General features: G+C 42.7%; 1 protein-coding gene across 6 annotated transcripts in view; it reads right to left on the minus strand.

The window, feature by feature from the left end:
• SNX31 (sorting nexin 31) overlaps nucleotides 1-25825 on the minus strand; it is a 71370-nt gene that overhangs the window by 37925 nt on the left and 7620 nt on the right. For all 6 annotated transcript variants that reach the window (XR_003999188.1, XM_030553589.1, XM_030553588.1 and 3 more), the window contains 2 exons: nucleotides 15620-15734; nucleotides 14560-14624 (listed from right to left, as the gene is read on the minus strand). Coding sequence is in view for 5 of the 6 variants with exons in the window: in XM_030553589.1 (XP_030409449.1) it covers nucleotides 14560-14624; nucleotides 15620-15734 (180 nt within the window). In the remaining variant the exon portion in view is untranslated. The remainder of the gene's footprint in view (nucleotides 1-14559; nucleotides 14625-15619; nucleotides 15735-25825) is intronic.

Consider the following 25825-nt stretch of genomic DNA (forward strand, 5'->3'; position numbering starts at 1 on the left):
TCATTTCACTACAAGGTCGCACTTTGCATCTTAATATTGAGTACCTGCAGCTCTGGTGTTAGAGATCTCACAGACGCAGGTCCAGGCAGCAGCATTCAGCTTGCACACGTCCATGGTAAGCCATTGTCTTTTGGCTTCTGCAGCCTTCATATACACAGTGCCCTCCTTTCCCAAATACCAAGCAAATCCCGTGCAGTGCTGCTTCTTTCCTGTTAACATGCAGCAGCAGAAACCACCACCCCATCCAATTTTCTGGGTTGATCGCTTTACCCCTCCCCCCACCGCATGGCTGGTAGCAGGAAAGATCCCTGCTAGCCAAACGCGAAAAAGCTCAGCGCCATTCCCCCCTCCTCACCTCTCCCTGCTTGGCTTCCTGCAAGGAAGGATTTCTTTTAAGCAACAGGCAAACAGCCCAGTAGGAATGGCCATCTCTGTCCCCTTACTTAAATTCCTGAATTTCAACCAGGTTACCATGAACAATATCACTCTCCTGAGGATAACACAGCAAGATAAAGAATGGATGTTGCTTGAGTGCCAGCAATTACCGGGACCATACGCAGCTAGGCTTTGTCATGCAATGATACCTGATTACTTGCTACATGCATGGCGTGGTCAAGTGTCCTACCATGGAGGACGGAATAAGGCTGCCCTGCCCAGAAACCTTCTGCAAAGGCTTTTGGAGTACCTCCAGGAGCGCTTCACGGAGATGTCCCTGGACGATTTCCGCTCCATCCCCAGACATGTTAACAGACTTTTCCAATAACTGTACTGGCCGCGAATGCATCCCGAGTCCTCAGGGCAAATTAATCATTAAAGAACGCTTGCTTTTAAAACATGCCGCTTCTACACTGAGCTGCATGCAATTCTAAGGGGGTCCGCCACCAGTTCCCCACCCCTGTCCGTGGATTCTGAGGTGGGGGTGGTAATCTCAGCCATGCCTGAGGATTCTGCGGACGGGGAAGATGAGGAGGAGGAAGAGGAGGATGACCTTGCAGAGAGCACACAGCACTCCGTTCTTCCCAACAGCCAGGAGCTTTTTCTCACCCAGACGAATTACCCTCCCTGCCCTCCCAAGCCACTAGCCCAGACAATGAAGCCATGGAAGCGACCTCTGGTGAGTGTACTTTTGTAAATATAAAACATGTTTTCGGCCCTGCCCCGGAACTTCCATTTGCTTCTTTGGTTTTCTGGTAGGCTTGTCTGAGCTCCTTAACTTTCACTCTGCACTGCACTGAGTCCCTGGTGTGGCCTCTCTCCATCATGGCCTTGGAAATTTTTTCAAATGTTTTTTCATTTCTTCTTTTGGAACGGAGTTCTGTTAGCACGGAATCCTCTCCCCATACAGCAATCAGATCCAGTACCTCCCATGCGGTCCATGCTGGAGCTCTTTTTCTATTCTCAGGAGACTGCATTGTTACCTGTGCTGATGAGCTCTGTGTGGTTACCTGTGCTGGTGAGCGCTCCACGCTGGCCAAACAGGAAATTAAATTCAAAAGTTAGTGGGGCTTTTCCTGTCTACCTAGCCAGTGCATCCAAGTTCAGATTGCTTTCCAGAGCGGTCACAATGGTGCACTGTGGGATACCACCCGGAGGCCAATACCGTCGATTTGCGGCCACACTAACCCTAATCCGACATGGCAATACCGATTTCAGCGCTACTCCTCTCATCGGGGAGGAGTACAGAAACCAGGTTTAAAGAGCCCTTTATATCGATATTAAGGGTCTCGTTGTGTGGATGGGTGCACGGTTAAATTGGTTTAACGCTGCTAAATTCGGTTTAAACGCGTAGTGTAGACCAGGCCTTAGAGTTGCTACTACTACCACCAATAGTAACATCTTTTTAACTGCAAACAACATTTGCTGCCCCCTCTTCACTATACAGTCCAACAAGTTATTAACACAAGAATTCAGAACAATAACTAAGCTATTGAGTAGGGCTGGCCAAGAATTCTCCATCAAAATATGTTTTTGATGGAACAAAAGCAGTTTCTGCACAATCAGTTTTCCCTGGAAAAGTTTTGAATTTACTGATTTTTTTTTTTGATTTTCCACTAAGTTAAAAATGAAATATTACATTTTGGTTAGTGTCAATATTAATAGGTCTCACCTGAGCTGATGCAGTGCCTCCTTGGAACTGTAGGTCTGGTACCTCACACACCCATTCCCCTCTATAGGCCAGTCTCCCTAGCTGAACCACCCATAGTGCATACAGCAGCCTCCCCTCTGACTGAGCTGCTGTAGTGCATTATTGGAGTCCAAAACAGGGAGTCGAGCCCATACAGCAGAACAGAGGGATGGGGCATCCATGAGGCACTGCAGCAGCTTAGGGGGACACAGATTAAAGTCAAACCAAGCCAAAACTAAATGTTTTGACATCTCCAGATTGCAATTTTTCACAATGTTTGCATTTTAATATTTTAATTTTTCATCCTGATTTAGGATCAAAACAAATTCTGAAATATCAAAATTTAGTGCAGGGTGGAAATTATGAGAATAGTACAGCAGGTCAGATCAATGTTTCATATATCTTTAGGCTGGAAGGGACTGTTAGGGTACGTCTACAGTACGAACTTAATTTGAACTTATTTTACTCGAATTTTCGGAAACAATTTTATACAATCAGTGTTGTGTGTCTGCACTAAAGCGCGTGAATTCGGCAGAGTGCATCCACAGTACTGAGACAAGCATCAAATGTCAGAGCAGTGCACTGTGGGAAGCTATCCCACAGTTCCCTACACCCATTGTAATTGTAGGTTAAGCTCCCAGTGCATGATGGGGCAAACACATTCTCGCGGGTGTTTCTGGGTGTGTGCCATCACTCACTCATCCCTCCGTGAAAGCTATGGCAGATGCCATACTGCCAGCAGATGGTGCACTGCCGTACACCGCCTGCCTCCTGGTATTATGAATCCACCTCGCATGTCCTCATGTCTATCTACTCTTTTATCGAACCATTTCCCGCCTTTTTTCAGCTACCATGAACTGAGCAGCACAGCTTCCGCCACAAACTGTGTTTTCCTGCTCTTGCATCGCTAGCTAGTTTTTCCATGTTTATCTGTCCTGGGCTCCCATGGAAGCTACAGACAGCAACAATTCCCCGCTGTTTTTTGGCCATCGTGACCTAAGCCGCACAGCTTCTGCCGCAAACTCTGCTCTTCCGCTCTTGTAGCTCTAACGAGCTTCCCGACTCCCTGAAAGCTACAGAAGACAACCATTTACCACCTTTTATTGGCCATCTTGAACCAAACGGCTTGTTTCGCACCCTTTTCCAGGATTACCTGTGCAGGTGCCATAGCACGGCAAGCATGGAGCCCGCTCAGATCTCCGCTGCAGTTTTGATCATTCTAAATACCTCGTGCAGTATCCAGCAGTACGTGCAGTACCTGCAAAACCAGAGAGGACGCGACGACAATGCAATTACTATACTGATGAGGACATGGACACAGATATTCCTAGAAGCATGGCATGTGGCGGTTGGGAGATTATGGTGGCATTGGGCCTGGTTCATGCTGTGGAACGCCGATTCTGGGTCCAGGAAACAAGCACAAACTGGTGGGACCACACAGTGTTGTGGGTCTGGGATGATTTGCAATGGCTGCGAAACTTTCGTATGTGTAGGTCCACTTTCATGGAACTTTGTAACTTGCTGTCTCCTGCCCTGAAGAGCAAAGACACCAGAATGAGAGCAACCCTCACCATTGAGAAGTGAGTGGCCATAGCACTGTGGAAGCTTGCAATGCCCGACAGCTACTGGTCAGTCAGGAATCAGTTTGGAGTGGGCAAATCTACTGTGGGGGCTGCTGTGCTGCAAGTAGCCAACGCAATCATTGACCAGCTGCTATCAAGGGTAGTGACTCTGGGAAATGTGCAGACCATTTTGGATGGCTTTAATGCACTGGGGGTTCCCTAACTGCAGCGGGGCGATAGACGAAACACATTTTCCTATCTTGGCCCTGGCACACCAGGACAGCAAGTACATAAACCATAAGGGGTACTTTTCCATGGTGCTGCAAGCACTGGTGGATCACAAGGGACATTTCACCGACATCAATGTGGGATAGCTGGGAAAGGTGCATGACGCTCGGATCTTCACGAACTCTGATCTGTTTGAATAGCTGCAGGAAGGGACTTACTTCCCAGACCAGAAAATTACTGTTGGGGAAGTTGAAATGCTTATAGTTATCCTCGGGGACCCAGCCTACCCCTTAATGCCATGGCTCATGAAGCCGTACACAGGCATCCTAGACAGTATTAAGAAGCAGTTCAACTACAGGCTGAGCAAGTGCAGAATGGTGGTAGAATGTGCTTTTGGACCTTTGAAAGCGCGCTGGTGCAGTTTACTGACTTGGTTAGATCTCAGAGCAACCAATATTCCAATTGTAATTGCTGCTGGTTGTGTGCTCCACAATCTCTGTGAGAGTAAGGGGGAGACATTTATGGTGGGGTGGGAGGTTGAGGCAACTCACTCGGTGGCCAATTTTGCACAGCCAGACAACAGGGCTATTAGAAGAGTGCAGCAGTGTGCGCTGCACATCAGAGAAGCTTTGAAAGCCAGTTTCATGACTGGCCAGGGTACGTTGTGACAGTTGTGTTTGTTTCTCTTGAAGTTACCTGCCCCCTATATATATGTGAAAGGAAATAAAGTCAAAATTGTTTTAAAACTGTTATTTATTATTTGCTGCACAACACACTGAGAGAAATCCAAAGGTAGACCCGGGGGGGTGGAGGGAAGGACAAGTCAAGAAACCAAATCAAAAGTCTGCATATGCCAGCTTTCTGCTGCTTGAGCGATCCTCTGGGGTTGAGTGTGTGGGTCCCCGTAGCCTCCCCCATCATGTTCTTGGGCGTCTGGGTGAGGAGGTGATGGAACTTGGGGAGGAGGGAGGGTGGTTATACAGAGGCTGCAGCAGCAGTCTGATCTTGCTGCCTTTCCCGCATTAGATCCACCATACAGAGGAACAGGTCAGTTTGCTCCCCCATGAGCTTGACCATAGCGTCCTGCCTGCTCTCATTGTGCGCCTCCCTCCTCTCTTTGGGTTCCTGTAATGCTTTACGGGACTCTGCAATTGTTTGCCTCCACGCATTCAGCTGGGCCCTATCAGTGCAGGAGGACTGAATGAGCTCAGCAATCATGTCGTCCCGAGTTTGTTTTTTCTGCCTTCTAATCTGGACCAGCCTCTGGGATGGAATATTTGCACCTGCGGGAGGAGAAAAAGGGAGGGTAGTATTTTAAAAGATACATTTCAGAGAACAAAGGGGACACTTTGGTGTGAGTAAGCCATCACACATGGCCGGTCAACAGAATTCAGCATGCAGGCAGCCTGGGGGCATGCGGGGTTCTGCTTCTTCTACATTCATTTCAATGCTTTCAAACTGCTAGGCTCCCTTTTCCATAGCAAGCAATGGTGGGTTTGCCATATAAAAGGAGGGCCTGTGGGCTCTCTGGGATGATCGCTTCACACAACAAACCCCCTTCCGCCCCCCCGCCCCGCACGGCTCTGATGAGGCTCTGAGCAGGGATGAGCCCTTCAAACTAAACGTGAACAGCCCAGCGCGGCTGGGTTTCCCTGCCCCCCGCCGGGTGGCTCTGATTAGGCTCTCCTTCACCAGAAGTACCTTCTCCAGGGTCATGGTCCGGGAACCCACCCTGGGAGTGGGGGGGAGGTTATTGGCTCCAGCATTAAGAATTGTTCCTGGCTAGGGGGAGGAAATGGATTCCCCACTTGCCGCCTGTGCACTGTCCTCCTCCTCCTCCTCTTCTTCATCCTCCAATGACTCTTCCTCCTTGCTCCGTGCAACTGCCCCCTTGCAGGTGTCCACAGAAAGTGGTGAGGTAGTGGTGGCATCACCCCCCATAATTGCATGCAGCTCATGATAGAATTGGAATGTATGTGGCTGTGACCCAGAGCGCCCATTTGCCTCCCTGGCTTTTTGGTACACTTGCCTGAGCTCCTTGATTTTTGTACGACACTGCTCTGTGTCTCTGGAGTAGCCTCTTTCTGTCATGGCCCTGGAGACTTTAGCATTCCTTTTTTGGGAACATAGTTCTGCCATAACAGACTCGTCTCCCCAACATGCAATGAGATCCAGTACCTCTCATTCGGACCATGTTGGAGCTTGTCTGCAAATCCAGGACTGCATGATCTCCTGTGATGGTGGACTCTGCATGGTCACCTGTGCTGATGGTGACCAAACAGGAAATGAAATTCAAAAGTTCCCGGGGCTTTTCCTGCCCACCTGGCAGTTGAGAGTGTCGTCCAGAGCAGTCACAAGGGAGCATACTGGGATAGCTCCCAGAGGCCAATAACGTCGAATTGCGTCCACAATACCTTTAACCTGGGATTGCGATCTCAATTTAAGTGCTACTCCACTTGCTGAGGTGGAGTACAAAAATTGCATTAGAGAGCCCTTTAAATCGAAAAAACTGGTTTGTGTGGACGGAATCATTTTTTTCAAAATTAATTCAGCTAATTCCGAAATAACAGACTAGTGTAGACCAGGCCTTAGATTGTCTATTCTGACCTCCTGTATATCACAGGGTGTTAAATTTCACCCAAATACTCCTATATTAAGCTCAATGAGTTTAGTTAAAGTTGAGCATTTCAGTCCTCAGGAGACTCAACTGTTGTGTCTGCCACAGGCAGAGAAGAGAGACCAAGGTGCCACCTAGGCCTCAGCTATGGCAAGGAAGTGATTAGGTGAAATATGCCCAGCAGGTCCTAGCAGGCAATCCACACTGAAAAGGAAGGCAATCCTTGCCCCAAGATCCCTGACAATCTAAGATGGGGGGAAATTCCTTCTTAACTCCAAATCTAATCATCAGTTTAATCCCAAGCACTGGGAGCAAGACATACCAGCCAAGTATCTAAGAAAGAAGATTCTCTGTATCACTTAGGACCACTGATCCATCTTGTCCAGTGTCTCATCTCCAGCTGTGATCAGTCTCTGATGCTTCAGAAGAAGGCAAAACAAAACCCAGAATACATCAGGCCAATTGTGCATCCGGGGAGAGTGGGGGTGGGGGGAGGAATCCTTCCTGACCCTGGAGATGACCCACAAACTCTGAAGCATGAGATTTGTTTATAGTCACTGTCTGAATGCAGAACTGCAAGTGTTATGAGCATGTTGAGGGTAATGCCTGCAATCCTGTCCTCCCCATGTTCATGAAGGAAAGGAAGGGGATGAACCAAGGAGATTCCAAGGCTGGAAAGGACCATCATGACCATCCCAAACACTCCCCCTCCCATCATGGGCCATAAAATTTCTTCCAGAAACTGGATTAAAGCATAACTTTTAGAAAGATATCTAGTCTCAACCCAATGACTATGTTATGGTGCTTATGCCTCACATTGTAAGGCTTGTTTTCCAGCCCCTAGATCATGTTTGTGGACCTCCTTCAAACTCTCTTCAGTATTTCCACATCCATATTGAAGAGTGGACACCAGAACTGGACATAGCATTCTAATAGTGGTCTTACAATGCAGTGTACAGAGGCATGATCACTTCAATCCTTCTACCTGATATTCCCCCTTTTTATACATCCATGGATCACATTAGCTCATTTTGCCACTGCATCACTGAGCAGTCATGTTGAGGCAATTACCCACCACAACCCCTAAGTCCTTCTCTGAGTCATTGCTTTTCAAGACAGAGACCATTTTGTAGGCATATCATGCATTCATTGTCTCCAGATGTATTGCCCTGCATTTGGTTGTATTAAAAATCTTTTTATTGGATTGTGACCATTTAACTAGGTGATTCAGATCACTCTGTAACCGTAACCTGTCGTCCTCATTATTTAATTTTTACATTTACACCAACTTTGCAATCAGATTTTTCTATCATTGTTTTAGATCATTGATAAAATATTGAAGTAGAAAGCAGTAAATACGGATCTCAATTCGCTTTGGTTTAGGAAAGCACAGCGTTTTTACACAAAGGACAAATCTTCAAAAGGAGCTTCAACCTGGCCTCCGTTAGGGTGGTTAGAGCACTCACCTGCTGAGTGGGTTCCAGGTTCAACTCCCTATCTAAATGAAGCACAGCACAAGGCTACTGGCTATTCTTAGGAGGGGAAGGGGTCTGTCTCTCGTGTTTCCTCATGAAAAAAATTCATAACGGCTAGCTTTCATTTCAATGCAGAACAAAGCAAAGGTCTTTTTTTTTTAAGAAATCAAATTCTTGTTTTTCCATTTAGCCATAGTGAGCAATCATATTCTGTGGCTGCAGCTCCACAGAAGTCACACCTGCAGAAATTGCCTCAGAGATGCACTGTTTAAATGTATCTCTTCAGCTTGTCTACAAGCTGGGCTGGCTCCAGGACTCCCACTTCAGGTTTTTTAGCTAAACACTAAGGTATTAGCTGAAGATATCTCAAAGCCATTAGTAATTATCTTTGAGAATTTCTGGAGGGTGAGTGAAATCTCAAAAGACTGGCGAAGCACAAACCTCGTAGCTATCTTTAAAAATGGAAATGAAGAGGACTCATGGAATTATAGGCCAGTCAGTCTAACTTCACTATCTGGGAAGATATTGGAACAAATTATTTAACAATCAGTTTGTAAGCCCCTAGCTGATAATAGGGTTACAAGGACTAGCCAGCATGGATTTGTCAAGAACAAACCATGCCAAGCCAACCTAGTTTCTTTCCCTGACAGGGTTGTTGGTCTCATGCAATGATATTCAATAGGCAGCCCGTGGACCAAATGTGGCCCACCAAGCCTTCTTGTGTGGCCCACCAGGTCATCTTACAAAAATATTTATAATTAAATTCACAAACAGTGATGTGCAGCCTATCATTTGCCTAGGACTTCCTTAGTAACTTACTGGATCTTAAGTACTCACGATAGCATCAGCTACAATTGAGCTAGGATGCTGCCTGTTTTTCCATTAGTGATGGAAATGGAGCCAAAAAATGTACGTGAGTAGAGGTAAACGTTGCAAAGTTGACAGCAAAAACCGAGCTTTTAACGTAAACTGGATAGTGGATTTTCTTTTTATTATGCCATCTCATTTAAACACAAAATCTTCGTGTTTAACATTCCAGACCACTGTGTCTGTCTGTAAGGTTGTCAATGTGAGGCACCACTTTAAATCAAAGCACAGTAACATCAATGCAGCCTAGTCTCCTGGTAGTATTGGAAGACATGACAAAATTGAAAATCTTAAGTCTTCATATCACACTTCAGATGTCACTCTCACAACGTCAGGGACTATACAGGCAAAAGCAACAGCTGCTTCTCTTTGGATAATGGTGCTACTAGCTAAAAAGAAAAGGCCTTTCCTGAATGCCAAGCTTGTGAAGAAGTGCATAGTGGAAATGCTAGAGGAGCTTTTTGCCAGAAATTAAAAACAAAAATAACATTGTGAACCACATGATGCAAGTTCCCCTGTCTGATTCCAAGGCAGTGCAAAGACAGGAGGTAATTTACGAGGATAGTTTGTCAGCACTGCTTTCTGATTTGGATATGTCAAATACATGTCTCTTGAAGTGAACAAATCAAGCGATTTAAGTGACACTGCCCAGCTAGTGCTCCTTTGTTAGCTTTTATGATGGTGAAATTATGATGGTGAAATTTTCAAGGAAGAATGTGCTTAATACCTTTGGAAACCTACATCACAGGAGAGATCACTTTTGAAAAAGGTAAAAAGGCTTTACTGAAAAATATGGTTTAGAAATTTGACCTATGAGGAAAGATTTTAAAAATTGGGCGTTTAAGTCTTGTTTTTAAAGAAAGAAGGAATATTAGAGCATGTACACTCAAGCTACTTGCAAGGAATCTCCACTTCCTCTTTTTTCCAGATATTAGGGAGAGGGACAACAAGATCAGTAGTGGAACCTAGAAGAAAACTAAGGTCAAGCTCATTTGCTCCTGGATTTCTCACTTCTCTATTTGCCAAACCTCAGGGACTCTCTGTTGAGAAAGTTGCACGGGCTTAACTGAAAGTATGATTTTTTAAATGACAGAATTAAACCAGTGCAAGGGACTGTGTGGACATTCTTGTTCTGGTTTAAGGAAAGTTTAATTCAGTTTAGATAAGTCCGTTTGCAGGGCTTTGCCTACATACAAGTTGCACTGGTTTAAAACAAAACAAAAACAAATAAACCCTTGTCCAGACATTCTTAAATTAAATTAAAGCTAGTTATATCAGTTTAGCTTGCACCTCTAAATTTATAGGCATAAGCTAAACCTGATTTAAGCCTAAGCCTGGTTTAAACCGAAGCAAGTGTCCACACATAGGAGGAAGACCTGTTGAAAGACTCAGGGTCAGGATAAAAGGGGTGATTTCATGGTAGGAGTCTAACACAGATTACCTAACCACGAAAAGGTGGATGAGGCTTTTTTTTAAACAACTAACAAAATCATCCAAAGAACAGGACTTTGTGGTGATATGGAACTTCAGCTACCCAGACATCAGTTGGAAAATACAGCTGGCACAGATTATTCAACAAGTGTTTGGAATGCACTGCAGACAACTTTTTCTTACATAGGGTGGAGAAAGTGACTAGGAGAATGGTTGTTCTAGATTTGATGCTGACAAACATGGAGGAACTAGTTGACATTCTGAAGGAGGAAGGCAGCCTGGGTAAAAATGATCATGGGATATGACAGTTATGGATTTTAAGGAATGGTAGGAGCAGAAACAGCAGATTAAAGAAAATGGAATTCGAAAGGCAGACTTTAGCAACTCAGAGAACTGGCAGGTTAGATCCTATGGGAAACAAGTTTAAGGAGAAAAACAGTTCAGGAGAGGTTTTTGGGTTTTTTTAAAGGGAAAAAAAAAGAGATATTACTAAGGGTATAAGCACAAACAATCTCATTGCACAGGAAAGACTGGAAGTATGGTAAGAAATCACCCTGGCTTAACCAGGAGATCTTCAGTAACCTGAAACTCAAGAGTGCTACAAAAAGTGGAAGCGAGGTCAAATTACAAAGGACAAATTAAAAACAAAACAAAAAACACAACCCACCATCACAAACACATAGGGACACAACTCAAAAGACCAAAACACAAAATGAGATTAAGCAAAAAGGCCACAAGAAAACATTTTACGGATACATTAGAAGCAAAAAGGTGGCTTTATTTACACTACAAACTTAGGTCAACACAAGATGGCTGACATCAACCTAGTTGTGCACGTGTCTATATTTAAATTTGTCATCCACTGATGCAAGTACCCCTTTAGTGACACCACCTCCCTGAGCGGCATTGACCTCAATACATAGACACTGATGACCTATGTTGACCCTAACAGTCCTCCAGCAGCTGTCCCACAATGCCTGACACTGACTGCTCTGGTCATAACTGTTAACTCCACTGCCCATGGGTCACAGAGATGAGAAGTCCCCCTACCTCCTGACCCTCTAAAGCTCTGGGAATTTTTAAAATGCTTTTCCTGATAGTTGAACTGAGCAAGCATAGTAGCAGCTCTCCACGGTTGTGTACATTAGCCCAGCCAACCATACTGGCTACATGCTTCAGATGCACTCTGGACTGGAGTAGACAGGGAGTATTGGATCTGCTGGGACTGTGGGGAGAAGAGGCTGTGCAGGCACAGCTACGGACCATTCATAGAAACATGGACATCTACAAGCAGATTGCATGGGAAATGCAGGAGAGGGGGTATGACAGGGATCAGCAGCAGTGCTGTGTGAAAGCAAAGGAACTGCAGCAGGCATATCAGAAGGCCAGGGAGGCCAAGAGTCAATCTGATACCAAGCCACAGATCTGCACTCTTTGCCAACTATGGAATGCAGCTCTTGGTAAAGACCCCATCACCACTCTGCAGACCTCCATGGATATGTCCAAGAAACCCAACACACAGACCCTTAGCATGGACGATAAAGGAGGAAAATGCAACTGGAGGGTCCAGCTATGCCATGAACCAGGACCTGTTTGAGACTCCACTGCAGTTCAGTCAGTCCCAGCAGTTGAAAACGGGCAAGCCTGATGCAAGGGAAGGGCCCTTGCGTAAGTGTGTAAATATACTTCCTGTTACAAAGATGTACTGGTGGCACCCCCAACTCAGCAGGACAGCTAATTGACTTTTCATTCATTTACTACACCCCTCAGAGAGGTGATTTTTTTTCCAGTGCTGGAAGAGCTCTCTTTCCCAGTGCTGCGCCATGACCACACAAGCCACATTAAAGCACAGCCACAGCAGCGCTTTAACGTTGCCAGTGTAGACTAGCCCTTAGTGTCATGCAAGACACAATAAGTGATGCCTGCAAGTCTTAAAGATATAGCAATGGAAATGAGGACTCTATAGGGACATATGAAAGATCAAGTTTATTCACCTCTTTCAAAACTATCGCAGAATTTCTTTACCATAGAACATTTTTACAAGACATTGATTGTGCTATTAAATATTTGGAGCATCTCAACCAAAGCCATGTTGTTAAGCAAGATTATTTAATATCTAAATGAATGTCTGTTAAGCTTTTATTTACACCAATTAAAGGCACTTAAGCACAGATGATGACAGAGAATGAACTTGTGTCATTCACACAGCTTTCAGGTTTGTCCCAGGATCCAGCTCTTCCCCATAATGGAAGAACATACCCAGCACTATTGCTATGTGTATTAAGAAGAAATCACTTTGTGTAAGTCTAATAATTATAAGACGAAGCTGTAAACAAAAATGTTGCGGAACTAGTATCTTTGCCAGGCAGAAAACTTAAAAAAAACAGCACAAGAAACAAGACATTCCAAAGTGGAACAGAAAGTTCTCTTGATTTTGTGTTGTGAGGATACATTGACTTTGTATTAAAACTTAAGATTTATTTCAACCTACCATGAAATGCAGGAAGCAATTGACTAATGTGGTGTTCAGTATCTCTCTACTTTAATAAATGCATTTGACTGTACAATCATAGTTTGAAACATTCCCCCCCATCAGATGTTCCCCAAAACAAAGGAATTCACATCCCCTATGCAGACAGCCAGTTTCAACACTTGCAATACACATGTAGGAATATGTCATTCCAAATCCAGTGCCCCACTCCCCCAGTTAAGACAACATAGTGGCAAAGTTTTTTCCATTAGAGCTCTGATAGAAAAGGCTTATTATCAGAAATTAATAGTTGAGGGGGGAAAATGACAAGACAAGGGGACCTGTGAAGGATCCACTCTCTTTAGCCATCTTTATGGATCTGAGCCAGACCCCATGGGAGTCACCAGGAGTCATTCTGTTGATTGTAAAGGCTTTGGATCAGAGCTTAACATGCTATGTCCTTCCCTAAATAAATCTCTAAGAGCTTGTCTATACTGGCACTTTACAGCTTGGGGAAACATACCCGAGCACTGCAAGTTTCAGTACTGTAAAGTGCCAGTGTAGACAGTGTACCAGCGCTGGTAGCTATTCCCCTTATGGAGGTGGTTTTTTTACAGCGCTGTGCAGCGACTACACAGCCAGCAGCGCTTTAATATTGCTAGTGAAGACATGCCCTAACTCTCAAATACAGAGTGCTGCTTTGCTCATTGACTCAAGAACCTTTCCTGGTCTGGAAAAAAAGAAGAGGTAGTAAATAAGCCACATTTTTATTGTGAAAAAATTTGTCTAAGCTTTGTGTGGAATGCTTCTTTACGCAATTACCTGTAATCTTGCTAGCCCTAAAATTCACAGCAAATATTAACCAAGAGCAGTAAAGTTACAAAGTTAAACATTAATTGTTACATTATGAAATTCTTTCAAGCATAACTTCCTCTCAGGAATTTCTAATAACTATTAGGATTATGGTCACACAACAGGTAGGTGCTTTCCATAACAAAAGACAAAAAAGTCCCTTCAGAAAGAGATGCTCACTGTGGTATTTAAGAGCCAAACTAAACATAAAATTGACATATTGCACATCCACAAACACCATACAATGGGGGGGAGGGGAGAGCAAGAGAGTTAGTTAGTTACTTTGGGAGTCATAACAGTTTCCGGATTGTGCATTTACTGCAATGTTATGGTGGACCTTTCAATGCAGTGGGGATTTTTGTGATTATACTTAATATTCCCGTCCTTCACCCCCTGCCCCACTATGGAGCAAGTAAAAATGGATTTTGAAAGCAGTTCAGGCTGCAAAACTCCATATACATGCCAAACTCTGTCACGGTGTGTTACAAGATAAGAGAAGCTGACATTCACAGAAGTCATCAATACACTCATTGCCCCAAAGTACTGACACAACCAAAAAACATCTATGCTTGCAAAACGCAAGGATGTGTATAATCCTTTCAGTGAGCTCTCAACAAAAGACTTTTCTGGGCATTATTTAGGGGCAAAAGATTCATCAGATACCACACCAGGACATAAATAAAGTAAATTCTTTTAATGGTGAGGTTGTACCGAGAGGAACAATTTAGCATGTGGATAAGATAACAACTAGCTCTTACATAGCACTTTTTATCAGTAGATCTCAAAGTGCTTTACAAAGGAGGTCAATATTATGAGCATATGAATACAAGGAAGCACACACAGAAAAGGCAGCCTTTGTGCAGAGGAGCTGAAGCGCAAGTTCAATCGTCCCAAGCAGCTAACTGTGTTGCTGAAAAATTCAAAAAACTTACCTGCTGTAATTTTCTAAAAAAACTGATGAAGACATCACTGTTTGTAATACTTGGATCTACAGTTACTGAAAAACAAAGGTATAGAAATCAAAGTTAATTGAAGGGATGGGAGAAAAGGGTCTGCATCTGAAAGTAAGATTACCTGCAATGCCCCTCTAAGTTAACATTTAAGTATCAAAAGACTTCTGGTAGAGCTGTCAATGAGTGCTTTAACCATCTTTTGATTTAAGCAAAGTTTGCTTTTTATTGGATGGTGCTCAGATCACTTCCAAGTCCTGCTCAGCCAAAGGCAGGTACTGCATTAGGTACACATCCCGGTGGTGAAACCTGGCTCTACTGAAGTAAATGGAAGTTTTACCATGGACTTCAACAGTGCAAGGATTTCATCCCAATATTTAATATATGGGCCTAGAGTTGTGGTCATTTATTTAGGAGCTTATTTTATGAAGTGCTGAGCACCCAGAAGCTCCCACTATCATCATCAGAAGCTGCTGGGTGCTCAACAGTTTTGGAAGTGAGGTTATTTAAAAGATTAACCTTTTTTTTTTTTTTTTTAAAGTCTTGGCCAAAGCATATATTACATCAGAGGCCAAAAAGTGTCTCAGAGCTTCCTATTTCTTGTAGTTGAAAGGGTTACATTTAATTTGTTGGCTTACATGAAATTCATGCACGACATATTATACCTGCACTTCAGATATATAGTTTTCCTATAAACTTCACGTGTCTTGTAACAATTCTCAACTCTCTGCTTGGAAATCTGAGAAAAACAAATTTACTTACTTCTAGAAAAAACGGAGGCCAATTTAAAGGCAAGAGGAGGGGTATGATATCTGAAAGGGACCTGCCCAAAGGCTCAGTTTTTGACTCTGAAGTCAGTGGAAGTATTTGGCATGCTAGGACTGCAGGATCAGGCCCCCTATGTAGTTTAATCCCAACATTTCAGGGTATGCTCCCCCCAGAGCCTACAAATCATGACTTGCAGAATCCATAAACATATTTCAACTGTTCAATCCACATGAGATGAAAACCCAACCATCTAGTGAAAGCAGAGACTCCGTACCACTTTGTAGATATTGCTCAAGCTGAGACCTCCTCTCCTCAGCCATGGACTTGGTCATTGCAAGATAGAACTTCGGAGGGAAAGCAGGCACGGTACTCCCAAAGATCCGTCTTAGCTACAATGGCAGTCAAATAATGCTTAAGGTTAGTGAAGATCCGCTATGGGCTTCTGTGGACATCACCGTATTACCACATTCCCCGGGTTGGAGATGTCCATTCACTTTAGCCCCAAGGCAGCTGACAGCTCTCTCAACTTCTAAATGTATTCAAGACATACAACCCCTTCAGTGCCAAACAATGTAGTCAATAATGAAACTTTCTTCAGAGCCACTCAGAGGGGACTCTGTCACCAATGCAAAGCATGCTGCATTTTGTTTTGTTTTTAGCTTTATAGAATCTGAGTAGCAGCTTGGAAGCAGTTTTTAGTTCCAAGTCAGAAGGATCGCAGCATGTCTTCTTCATTAAGTCTTACACATTCTATATAGACAAATGCTATGCTGTCTTTGTCAACACTCAGTATTTGCTTTCCAAACTATCTATACCAAGATTTATTGGTAATACTGTATGATCACATAAACCCTCTCTTTTGGGAACCACTTCCATCCTTGATTTTCATTCACAAATGCAAAGAAAGGAATCCTCGACATGCCATAATCCTTGCCACAGGTCTCCCTTGCATCACTGTATTTCTTTAACATATTAAAGACTCTGTATAGCGTTGAGAAATATTTGGAGACACTTTACACTTTCAGTTGACTGTTACCATGCTTTACAGTCACTGTCCACATTCAACCACAGCTAAGTTTTACAGAGAGCATGTTGCTTCCTGAGCACTTTCAACTCAGTTGCAACCAAGCACAGCAGAAAATTGAACTTTGTTCTGACAACAGCATAGAACACTCGATTGGCTTGGCTTTTGTTTTTAAAAATACATGATCGGGCAGAGTCACTTCAGGACTCCGTTTCTTTGTTTGTCACCCAACACAATACCAGTTTTCTTGCAGTTTAGATTCCAGCAGAAAGTGATGGAAGACACAGGAAATATGATCCTCTTAGTTCAGTTGAATTAAATGGAGATTTTCCAACTTGGCATTTGGACAATCCAATGGGAATCTTCCAGTACACAGGAGGGAGGGATCTCAAACTAAAGAAGGAGCAACTGTTTTTAAAGTTACAATTTACAATGTTGCCAATTCTTGTGATATTATCCAAAATCCTGTGATATTTGGCATTTTTTCCTGAAGCCCCAGCTCCTAGAGTCACATGAATGTGAAGTGCTCAGCTTTCACTTAAAAATAAAAAAGTTTCTAATTCTCTTGTTTGTGGAGGAAAGCTTGAAATCATGAACCAAGTGCACCCTAAGGCCTCAGAAACCCAGAAGAAAGATTCATTATTTTTAAAAACATCATTTTTCAGCTAGTCAATTTATTAATTTGGGGAGGGGGGCTGACTCAGGAATTTTGAGCCAATAGGGTTGGCAATATTGAAGTTAAAGAAACCTGAAATTAAGACGTCCATTCTCTCCTACTCATGCCACTTGATCATGTGATTCCCAAAACTGGAAGTGCTCCTGCTTGCAGGAACTCATGTGGTCAGTTAAAAAAACAAACAAAATACACACTTAGACCCAGCTTTTGTAAACCCTTAAGGGGCTACCAGGCAACAAGCTGGCAAAAATGAAAAGCCAGCTGGAAGCATGGGCACCTCATATAATCAAGGAGGGTCTAAGAGTCTGTTGTAGTAAGTAAATAATAATTTAAACTTTTTTTTAACATTACCATATACTAAAGGTGCACATTGATACTATGTGTTGGTTTTCCCATCTCCACGACTCAAGACCATACCTGACTAACATGAAAAGAGCATGAAAGGTGAACATCCTGCTTAAAATAATTTTTAATGGGCGGCGCAATCCCATTGTCACCAATGGCACGTGCTACAAGGAGCTTAAAGTATTTACAAAGTGTTAAACTTCCATCCTAACCCAAGTGACTGATTAAAAACTAGAGTTTGTTGTAAAATTTAAAAATTGTAAAAAGTTTCAAAGTTATTGCCATTTTTTAAAGCAGGGGTCCCCAACGCAGAAATATGGCGGCATTTCGGCGGATGCTCCACCATCGCCACGGTCCTTCGTCTGGCGCCCGCCAGACAAAAAGGTTGGGGACCACTGTTTTAAAAGTGACTCTCAATATTTACAAGGATTTTGAAAAAAATGCCATAAAACTAACTTTTAATTTATCTTTAGGGCAAAAAAAACCCTTTTGTTTGCAAAGGGACTTTTTTTTTTTTTTTTTTTTTTAATACCAGAAAAGCTTTGTTTGAAAAGCTTCAGTCAACCCTAGTCAAAGCTATTTAATTTAGTGGACTTACAGATTGATTTTTACAACCAGACACCATTCGGCCACTATTGAGAAATGACAGTTCATGGATCAAGGTTTATTATACATTTAATGCCACTCTCTGGAACCAGGAGAAATGGAGGTAGAAAACAATTATAGGCATTTTCAGGAAGGAAGAGGCATTAACTCTGACAAGCCTGGCCAAAAATCCCTCTCTCAGTAAAGCAGTTTCTGAATATATTAAGATTTGTGAGAGCTTTGCTTGTGGCACATGTAGCAGCTACTCCATTACCCCTATACTGGCAACACATCACCAGTTTCCAATTTGTTTATTAGTTACCTATTATTAGGTACTTGTAAATTGCCTTGAGAGACACAGGAGTATAAAAGGAGCTATATAAAACCAAATCATGTTTTCCATGTAGTGTTGCTGCATAAATATAACGAACAGCAGCTTTTATAGAATGCTTTTCATCTTCAAAGTTCTTCATATACATACACTGATGCCTCCAAAGCCTCAGAGACAGAGAAGCATTCTCTGTTTTACAGACAGGAAAAGTGAGGCAAAGATATAAAAAGTGATTTGCCAGAGTTCAGAGATGGAGTCAGAGCTTGAATCAGAACCTCCTGCCTCCTCACCATGCCTATCACCCACGTAATACAGCACTACCCATCATCATCAGTAGTTCGTACAAATGGAGATATGGACTATTTAAAAATATCCAAATCAATGAGAGCAATTAATTCACTTTGGAACAGACTGATTGGTCAATTTTATTTTTCAAACTTAGGCTATGTTTGTCTGAAGGATTTGGAGGAGTGGGGAAGTGGGGTGGGGAGAGAAGTATCTCCCTTGTCGTACTTCTAAGAACTATAGAAATTTTCCATAATAGTTTACACACATACTTTGGAAGGTGGAGGTGGGGAGTTATTTTAAATCAGACAGAGCTATCAGTTTGCAGGCATTAAGTTTCAGTCCAACATGATTGGAAACTTGGTTGTTTCCAATATTCACCAGCCCAAAAGATGGACTTATATTTTAAACACAAACAGAGGCTGTACCTGGCAGAGCTATGTTCTGGGGGCCAAATTCACTTCCAGCACAACATAGGTTGCAGATCTCCAGATGGCAGTAAATCCATCTAGAGAAGGAGCCAGAAGCACAAGCTGCTTGCAACCCTTTCTCTGCTGAGAACCTCAAAGCCTGGTAATACATCTCAAAGTGGGCAAGGCCAGGCTGACTGGGAGAAGAGCTGAATCAATGTCTCTCCAGGGCTTCTTCCACCAGTAGAGCTCATATGAACACCTAGACAGGTTTAAAGCTGTCCTATCTTGTGGAGAGACAAGTGGTTTCACCAATAGAAGTTGGTCTAATAAAAGATATTACCTCACCCACTTTGTCTCACTGAGCTTTTCTTTGGGTCCGGGAAAAGTACTCAGTGTCACAGCTAAATACAAGATGGAACAGATTGTTTAGCACAGTCATACTCAGACCTCTGTGGCTCAGAAGCCAAATTAGCAATCAACATTACCCAAAAGAGCCAGGGTAGCGTGAATTAATTGTTTCTTTTTATATATATACACACACATATTAGTGCACTAGATGAGCACACCACATGTGTGACAGGCATGTGTAGGACCAATGGATCTTGAAACGTGTGTTGTTGGGAGTATTGATCATCATAGCAGTGTTATGGCAGGGTCTAGTGCTGCTTTGAGTTGTTTGAACAGGACACCCACATACCCTGAGAGAACTTGCTTCAATACAGAAGAAAAACCTGTCTAATCGCACACCTCTTGTTGTCATGTACTACACCAGGCTGGAACTCATACGTGGGGTAATTACAGCCCATACTTTATGAGGACCACATCCTGAAGGAAATCTTCCCTGAACTCCCTCTTCTGACCTTCAAACAACCCCCCAAAATCATCAGTTCCCCACAGAACCTTTCAAAAATCCATGGGACCTACCCATGCCTATCAACATTTGGTGTACCTCATCCAGTGTACTAAATGCCCCAACAACTATGTGGGTGAAATGAGACAATCACTACATTCCTGAATTAACTCACAGAAAATTGATGAGAGAAAAACACTATCAACCATGGATGAACACTTTTCCCAGCATGATCACTTCATTTCGGACTTCAGTCCGCATCCTTAAAGGAAAATGGGACAAGACATTCAAAAAGATGAGCCTGGGAGCTTAAATTCATAACTTGCCATGATTTTCAGTGTCTAGCATTCCGTAAAGACATTATTGGCTTTCTGGCTCATTACAATCTGTAACCCACTAATACATCTTCATTTTATGACCACAAAGGTGTTAACTGCCTACTTCACCTTGAATGCTCTCTTTTCACATGTTAAGTCTTTATGCTAAACAATCTGTTCCTCCCTGTATTTAGCTGCAACACTCTGGATATGTGTACACTGCAATTAAAAAAAAAAAACAAAAACACCCCACAAGGAGTCTCCAAACCCAGGTCAGCTGAGTTGAGCTAGTAGGGCTCAGGTTTCAGAACTAACTAAAACTGCGGTGTAGATGTTTGGGCTTGGGTTGGAGCGTGGGCTCTGAGAGGCTGGGAGGGAAAGGGTCTCAGAGCCCAGGCTCCAGCCCAAACCCGAATGTCTACACTGCAATTTTACAACTCTGCAGCCCAAGCTCCACTAACCCAAGTCAGCTGACCCAGACCAGCTTTGGATATGCCATTCGTCTTTTTTTGCAGTGTTGATATACCATCTGAGTATCTTTCCCAGACGTGAAGATGAGCTCTGTGTAGCTCAAAAGCTTGTGTCTTTCACCAACAGAACTTAGTCCAATAAAAAGATATTAACTCATTCACCTTGTCTCGCTAATATCCTGGGATTAACATAACTACAACACTACCTTGTGGAATCCACCTAACGTTGAAACCCTCCATTCATCTGGCCCAAGACATACAAAGCAGAGAGCATTGTTTCTTTTCCATCCATCCACAAAAATGCTCCTCCTCCACAGAAAATGGTTGCTTATTTCGGTCGCAGCCCTAAGGTCTTTATTCCAACATGGTGTCTGTATGGCCAATTGTCGGTCATCTAAAGGTCACACTGGTACTGTGTGCAACACCGCGGTGCTGTGTGCAATCTTAAGGTGCGGTGTGCAACATTAGAGTGTGCCGTGTGCAGTTTCCCGCTCTTTTTGCCTGGTCATCTAAGGGTCAGGTTAGTGCTGTGTGCATAGCACCGGCGTGCCGTGAACAAAGGAATCCAATCTGACCAATCGTAGTTCAGTTCAAACGGTCAGATTGGAGTTGTGTGCAAAACCATGCTAGTGTGCTGGGTGCAGCTTCTAGCAGCTTCCAGTGTGCCATGTGCAGACTATCTACGTGGAGGGCGCCAGCTCGGAACCTGGAAGGTGAAGCAGCTAGGAACCAATCAGATTTTAACAAGTGTAAAAGAGCCTTTGAATAAAACTATGCCTTGTGCCAGAATCTGCAGGAGTATCCACGTACTGACTGAAGGACCTGATCAACCCTTCAGCCAGGGGTCTCCTCCGGATGTAGCCGGCTCGGGATGTGTCGTTTTATTGCTTTTGCAACATTATCTTTTACGGATTCGGTATGTTTCTGGTGTCTGTACTGCTGGTCAGCTGCGCCTGGAATATGGTACTTGCTTTCTAATTTTTCTGTCTGTGCTTTGCTTAGCCTTTTCTCCTCTCTTATTTGATACAGAACTGCATATATTATCTGATGTATAGTTGTGTATATATGGTATATAAGAACTGAGTCGTTGTAATAACTGCTATTGAAGTTAATTGGTGTACTTGACAGTAGTATTTGGTTAGTGTGCACACAGTTCGTTTAATTTCGTGTATTCGTTTACCTTTTTTAAAGTGCAGTTAATTTTGAAGTATTTGGTTTCTTGTTAATGGATGTAAATAGATTGCTTCAGGTTGTGTGAAGATTTCTTGTTCCAATAGTACTGTTAGTTGGTAAAAGTGCTCCTCCCCAGCCCAAGTTTAGATTTTTTTCCCTGTTAATAAACGGCCATGTAGTGTTTTGAAGTTTCAATTTGTCTGGTTTTAATTTTCCTCTCTCAATTAAAAAATTCACCAAACCCGCATTAGGGACGGACAGTTTCAAGAGTAAGTGGCTGGAATTACCTAATCTTGTGGGGGTGTTTTTAAATGAAGTGTTTAGCCCCACCCACACCGTCTAAACCAACTATTTCAGCCACAGCCACGTTCCATTATATGGTAAAAGCCTAGGGCAGATGGGGCATTTGAGATAAGATTTCTACCCTGGAAATAATAGTCAGAGCAGCTTTACTAAAAGGAGTTAGAAAGGTGTCAAACTGTCCATAAAGAGGGATTAAGAGAGTTGTACTTTTAGATACAGTTTAGATGAAGTGTACAGAAAGGGGCTCCTAATTTTAAAGTGTATTTAAACATGTTTCACATGCTAATAAAAATATTTGTATATGTAGATGCCTAACAAACCCAAAATATAAAATTAGTCTGCTATACGAATACACAAAATTGAAAAACAAATTTATTTTAATCATTAAATCCTTTATGCCTAATTACTTTTGTGATTAATTGACTTTTAGAATAATTTTCCAAACAGCTGTTCATGAAAATCATGGTTGTTCCGAGACTGACTCAGTGAATGCTGGTACAGTGTTTAGAATCAATCAACATTATGCTTTTGTCTTCAGACTAATTGTTACCATTTCAGAAGTGACTCTTTGTCTGAATATTCATTGTTGACTTATTTCCAGGCACTAAATGTACAATTATGATACCTAGCAGCTTTTTCTTCTTGGCTTTATAACTTCTTGTCAGGTTGTCATATGCGTGTTATTCTAATATTTGTCTAGAAAGGGACAAGCAGCATACTATTTTCATCTGCTTCTGAACAGTCACCCAAATCTAAAAAGTCATTTGTTAACACCACAGTTTTTCAAAGTTGGAAAGTAAGGAGAGTTTAGCCACCACAACCCTCATCAAAATAGAAGTGTTTTGTAATGAAATCCAACAGCTATTTCAATCTTCCCAAACAATTTGCAGTAAAGCTCTCCTTTTCAAAACAAAAAATTATGTTCAGTTTCCCATACTTTTATAATTGAGACTTAGGAAGAATATACTCTAATTGAATGAAGGAGACAGCTGACATCTACTAATACCATACCATCAGCCTGAGTTCCTCAAATCAGACTTATCTGGGGTTAGTGCAGTTAGTGCTTTACATTAAAAGCGCATCAATATTTACCTGGCACATTCCCTTTAAAGATATTGATAATGATTTGTGTGGAGAAATTCAGGGAATACTTTCTACAGAATACAATGGCCCCTACAGATAGAAAGGAAAGGAAATTTAAAAGTGGTAAAGATGCAAGTACATTACTTGCAATAATAGTGAATGGAAAGATGCACAAATGGGGGGAAAAAAGTGAGGTTCAAGTGTCACAGGCAAAAATGAACTAAAGATTGAGTCAGTCTGAGGAGAGGAGTTTCTAGAGATGAGGTAACAGTACTTAGGAATTGCTGCACTGGATCAGACCAGCAGTCCAACTAACCCAGTATCATGTCTCTGACAGTGGCCAGAACTAGATGCTTCAGAGAACTGTTCAAGGGAAGCTGTAGTGAACAATTATGCAATAGTATGCCCACAGGGGAAGTTTCCTTCAAACCCATGCAGGCGTGTGCACAAAGCGGAGCCAGCAGGGACTCAGCTATTTCTTCCCCCCACCCCCCTAATAATCAGCAGGGGATGCAGAAATCCTGCTGCTCCTTGGCTGCTGCGAGGAGAGTGAGAGCTCCTCTCCCTGGGGCTGTGGCAAGAAAAGTGCTCTCCTCACCGCAGCCCTGGGGCTGAAGAAGGAGTTCTGCTCTCCCAGCCACAGCCCAGGAGCAGGAGGAGTTCCCTCTCCCTGCCGCAGCCCCAGGGAGAGGAGCTGTCTCCCTCTCCCCACCACAGCCTAGGAGCAGGAGGAGTTCTGCACCCCTCACTGGGGCCAGAGGAGTTTGCTCACTCTCCCTGTCATAGTATCATTCCCAAATCTGAAACTTAGTGTCCAAAATATGGGTACTAGCATGAATTCCCCTAAGCTTAATTACCAGCTTAGATTCTGTAGCGCTGCCACCAATCAGGAATTTCAGGGCCTGATACCCTCTGGTCCCCCCAAACCCTTCCCTGGGGACCCCCAAGACCCAGAATCCTTGAGTCTCAAAACAAAGGGGAATAAACCATTTCCCTTCCCCCTCCTTTCTTTCTCCCAGCTCCTTCCCGCCCTGGGTACACTAGGAGACCACCGTGATTCAATTCCTTGAATCCCCACCCGAAAGGAATGTTCCCTTCCCCCTCCCTTCTTCCCCGGAGAGAGATACAGAGATAAACGCAGAGAGCAGGTTTTTCTTCCCTCCTCCTTTTCCTTTCTCCCACCAATTCCCTGGTGAGTGCAGACTCCCTTCCCTGGAGTCTTACAAAAGATAACCCAAAAAAATCAGTTAGGTTCTAAAAAAGAGGAAAACTTTAATAAAGAAAGAAAAAACATAAAAATTGTCTCTGTAATCAAGATGGTAAATATACAGGGATTTTTAGCTTATAGACAATAGAAAGAAGCTTTCTCCAGCAGAAACACAATTTAAGCTACTTCCAGCAAGTACACATCTGCAAATAAAGAAAAACAAGTTAAAAGACTATGACCGCCTTTGTACTTACTTACTATTCTGAATAGATAAAAGACTGTAGCAGGGAGATTGGCAGAAACCTGGTTGCACCTCCAGTCCCGTCCAGGACCCAGAGAGAACAACGCACAAACCCAAAACCCCCAAACAAAGGCTTCCCTCCACCCAGATTTGAAAGTATCTTGTTTCCTTATTGGACCTCTGGTCAGGTGTTTGGGTCCCTGTTTGTTAACCCTTTACAGGTAAAAAAGAGACATTAACCCTTAACTATCTGTTTATGACACTCCCCGCGCCGGAGGAGTTCTGTATCCTCCACCGGTGTCCCGTCACCTCACCCCCCCTCGAAAGCAGTAAAATTTAAATTTCTGCGCACTCCCCTGGACTCATGCCGTTCAGTGGTCCAATTATGACCAGAAGCATGAATATTTATTGTGGCAGATGTGGAGACATTATGCAATAAGTAGTATATTAATATTATGAATACTCTACGACCTGGTTAGTGAGGTGATGTTATTGTACATTGGATTATAAGGCTTTCCTGTATGAATGTACTGTTCTAACTTAATAGGGTAGGGAAAAGAACAAGCAGTGATGCAACACAGTAACAACCTCCCAGCAAACATTGGGGAAGCAGTTACAGGACAATGGCATACTTTCCAGCACCAGGCCAAAGTGACAGCTGTTCTACCAATTCTGGGAAACAAAGATCTAAAGAAAAATGAACAGGATGGACTGATTTAAATTTAAATCATCCATTTTAATCATGATTTAAATCAGCAAGCACAAATCAGTTATTTAAATCCAGGCTTTCTACCTTGTTTTGAACTGGTACTCTCTTTTGGAAAATATTTTAAAAGAGTGATAATGGTAGATATAATTTGGTACTACTTTTTGCTAACTCGGAGGGATTCACTATATATTACACACACACTTATAGGGCTTAATATATATTTTTCAGATTCTTATTTTTTATATTTTTATTATGTTAGAAAATGACAAATGAGGCATTTCTTGCTTACTTGATTAATCCTTTTTTTACTTGTGATATGTGTCAAGCTGCACTCGATGAAAATTTGGAATTCAATTAAAATGCACAAAACCGGACATTTAAAAACTGTTTTTGTTAATTAAATAAAAGCTACCTTAAATGCGCTGAATACATCATAAGAAAAAGTTTATCAAAATATGATTTACATTT

This window comes from Gopherus evgoodei, chromosome 2 (genome assembly GCF_007399415.2).
Source record: "Gopherus evgoodei ecotype Sinaloan lineage chromosome 2, rGopEvg1_v1.p, whole genome shotgun sequence".
Lineage (NCBI taxonomy): Eukaryota > Metazoa > Chordata > Testudines > Testudinidae > Gopherus > Gopherus evgoodei.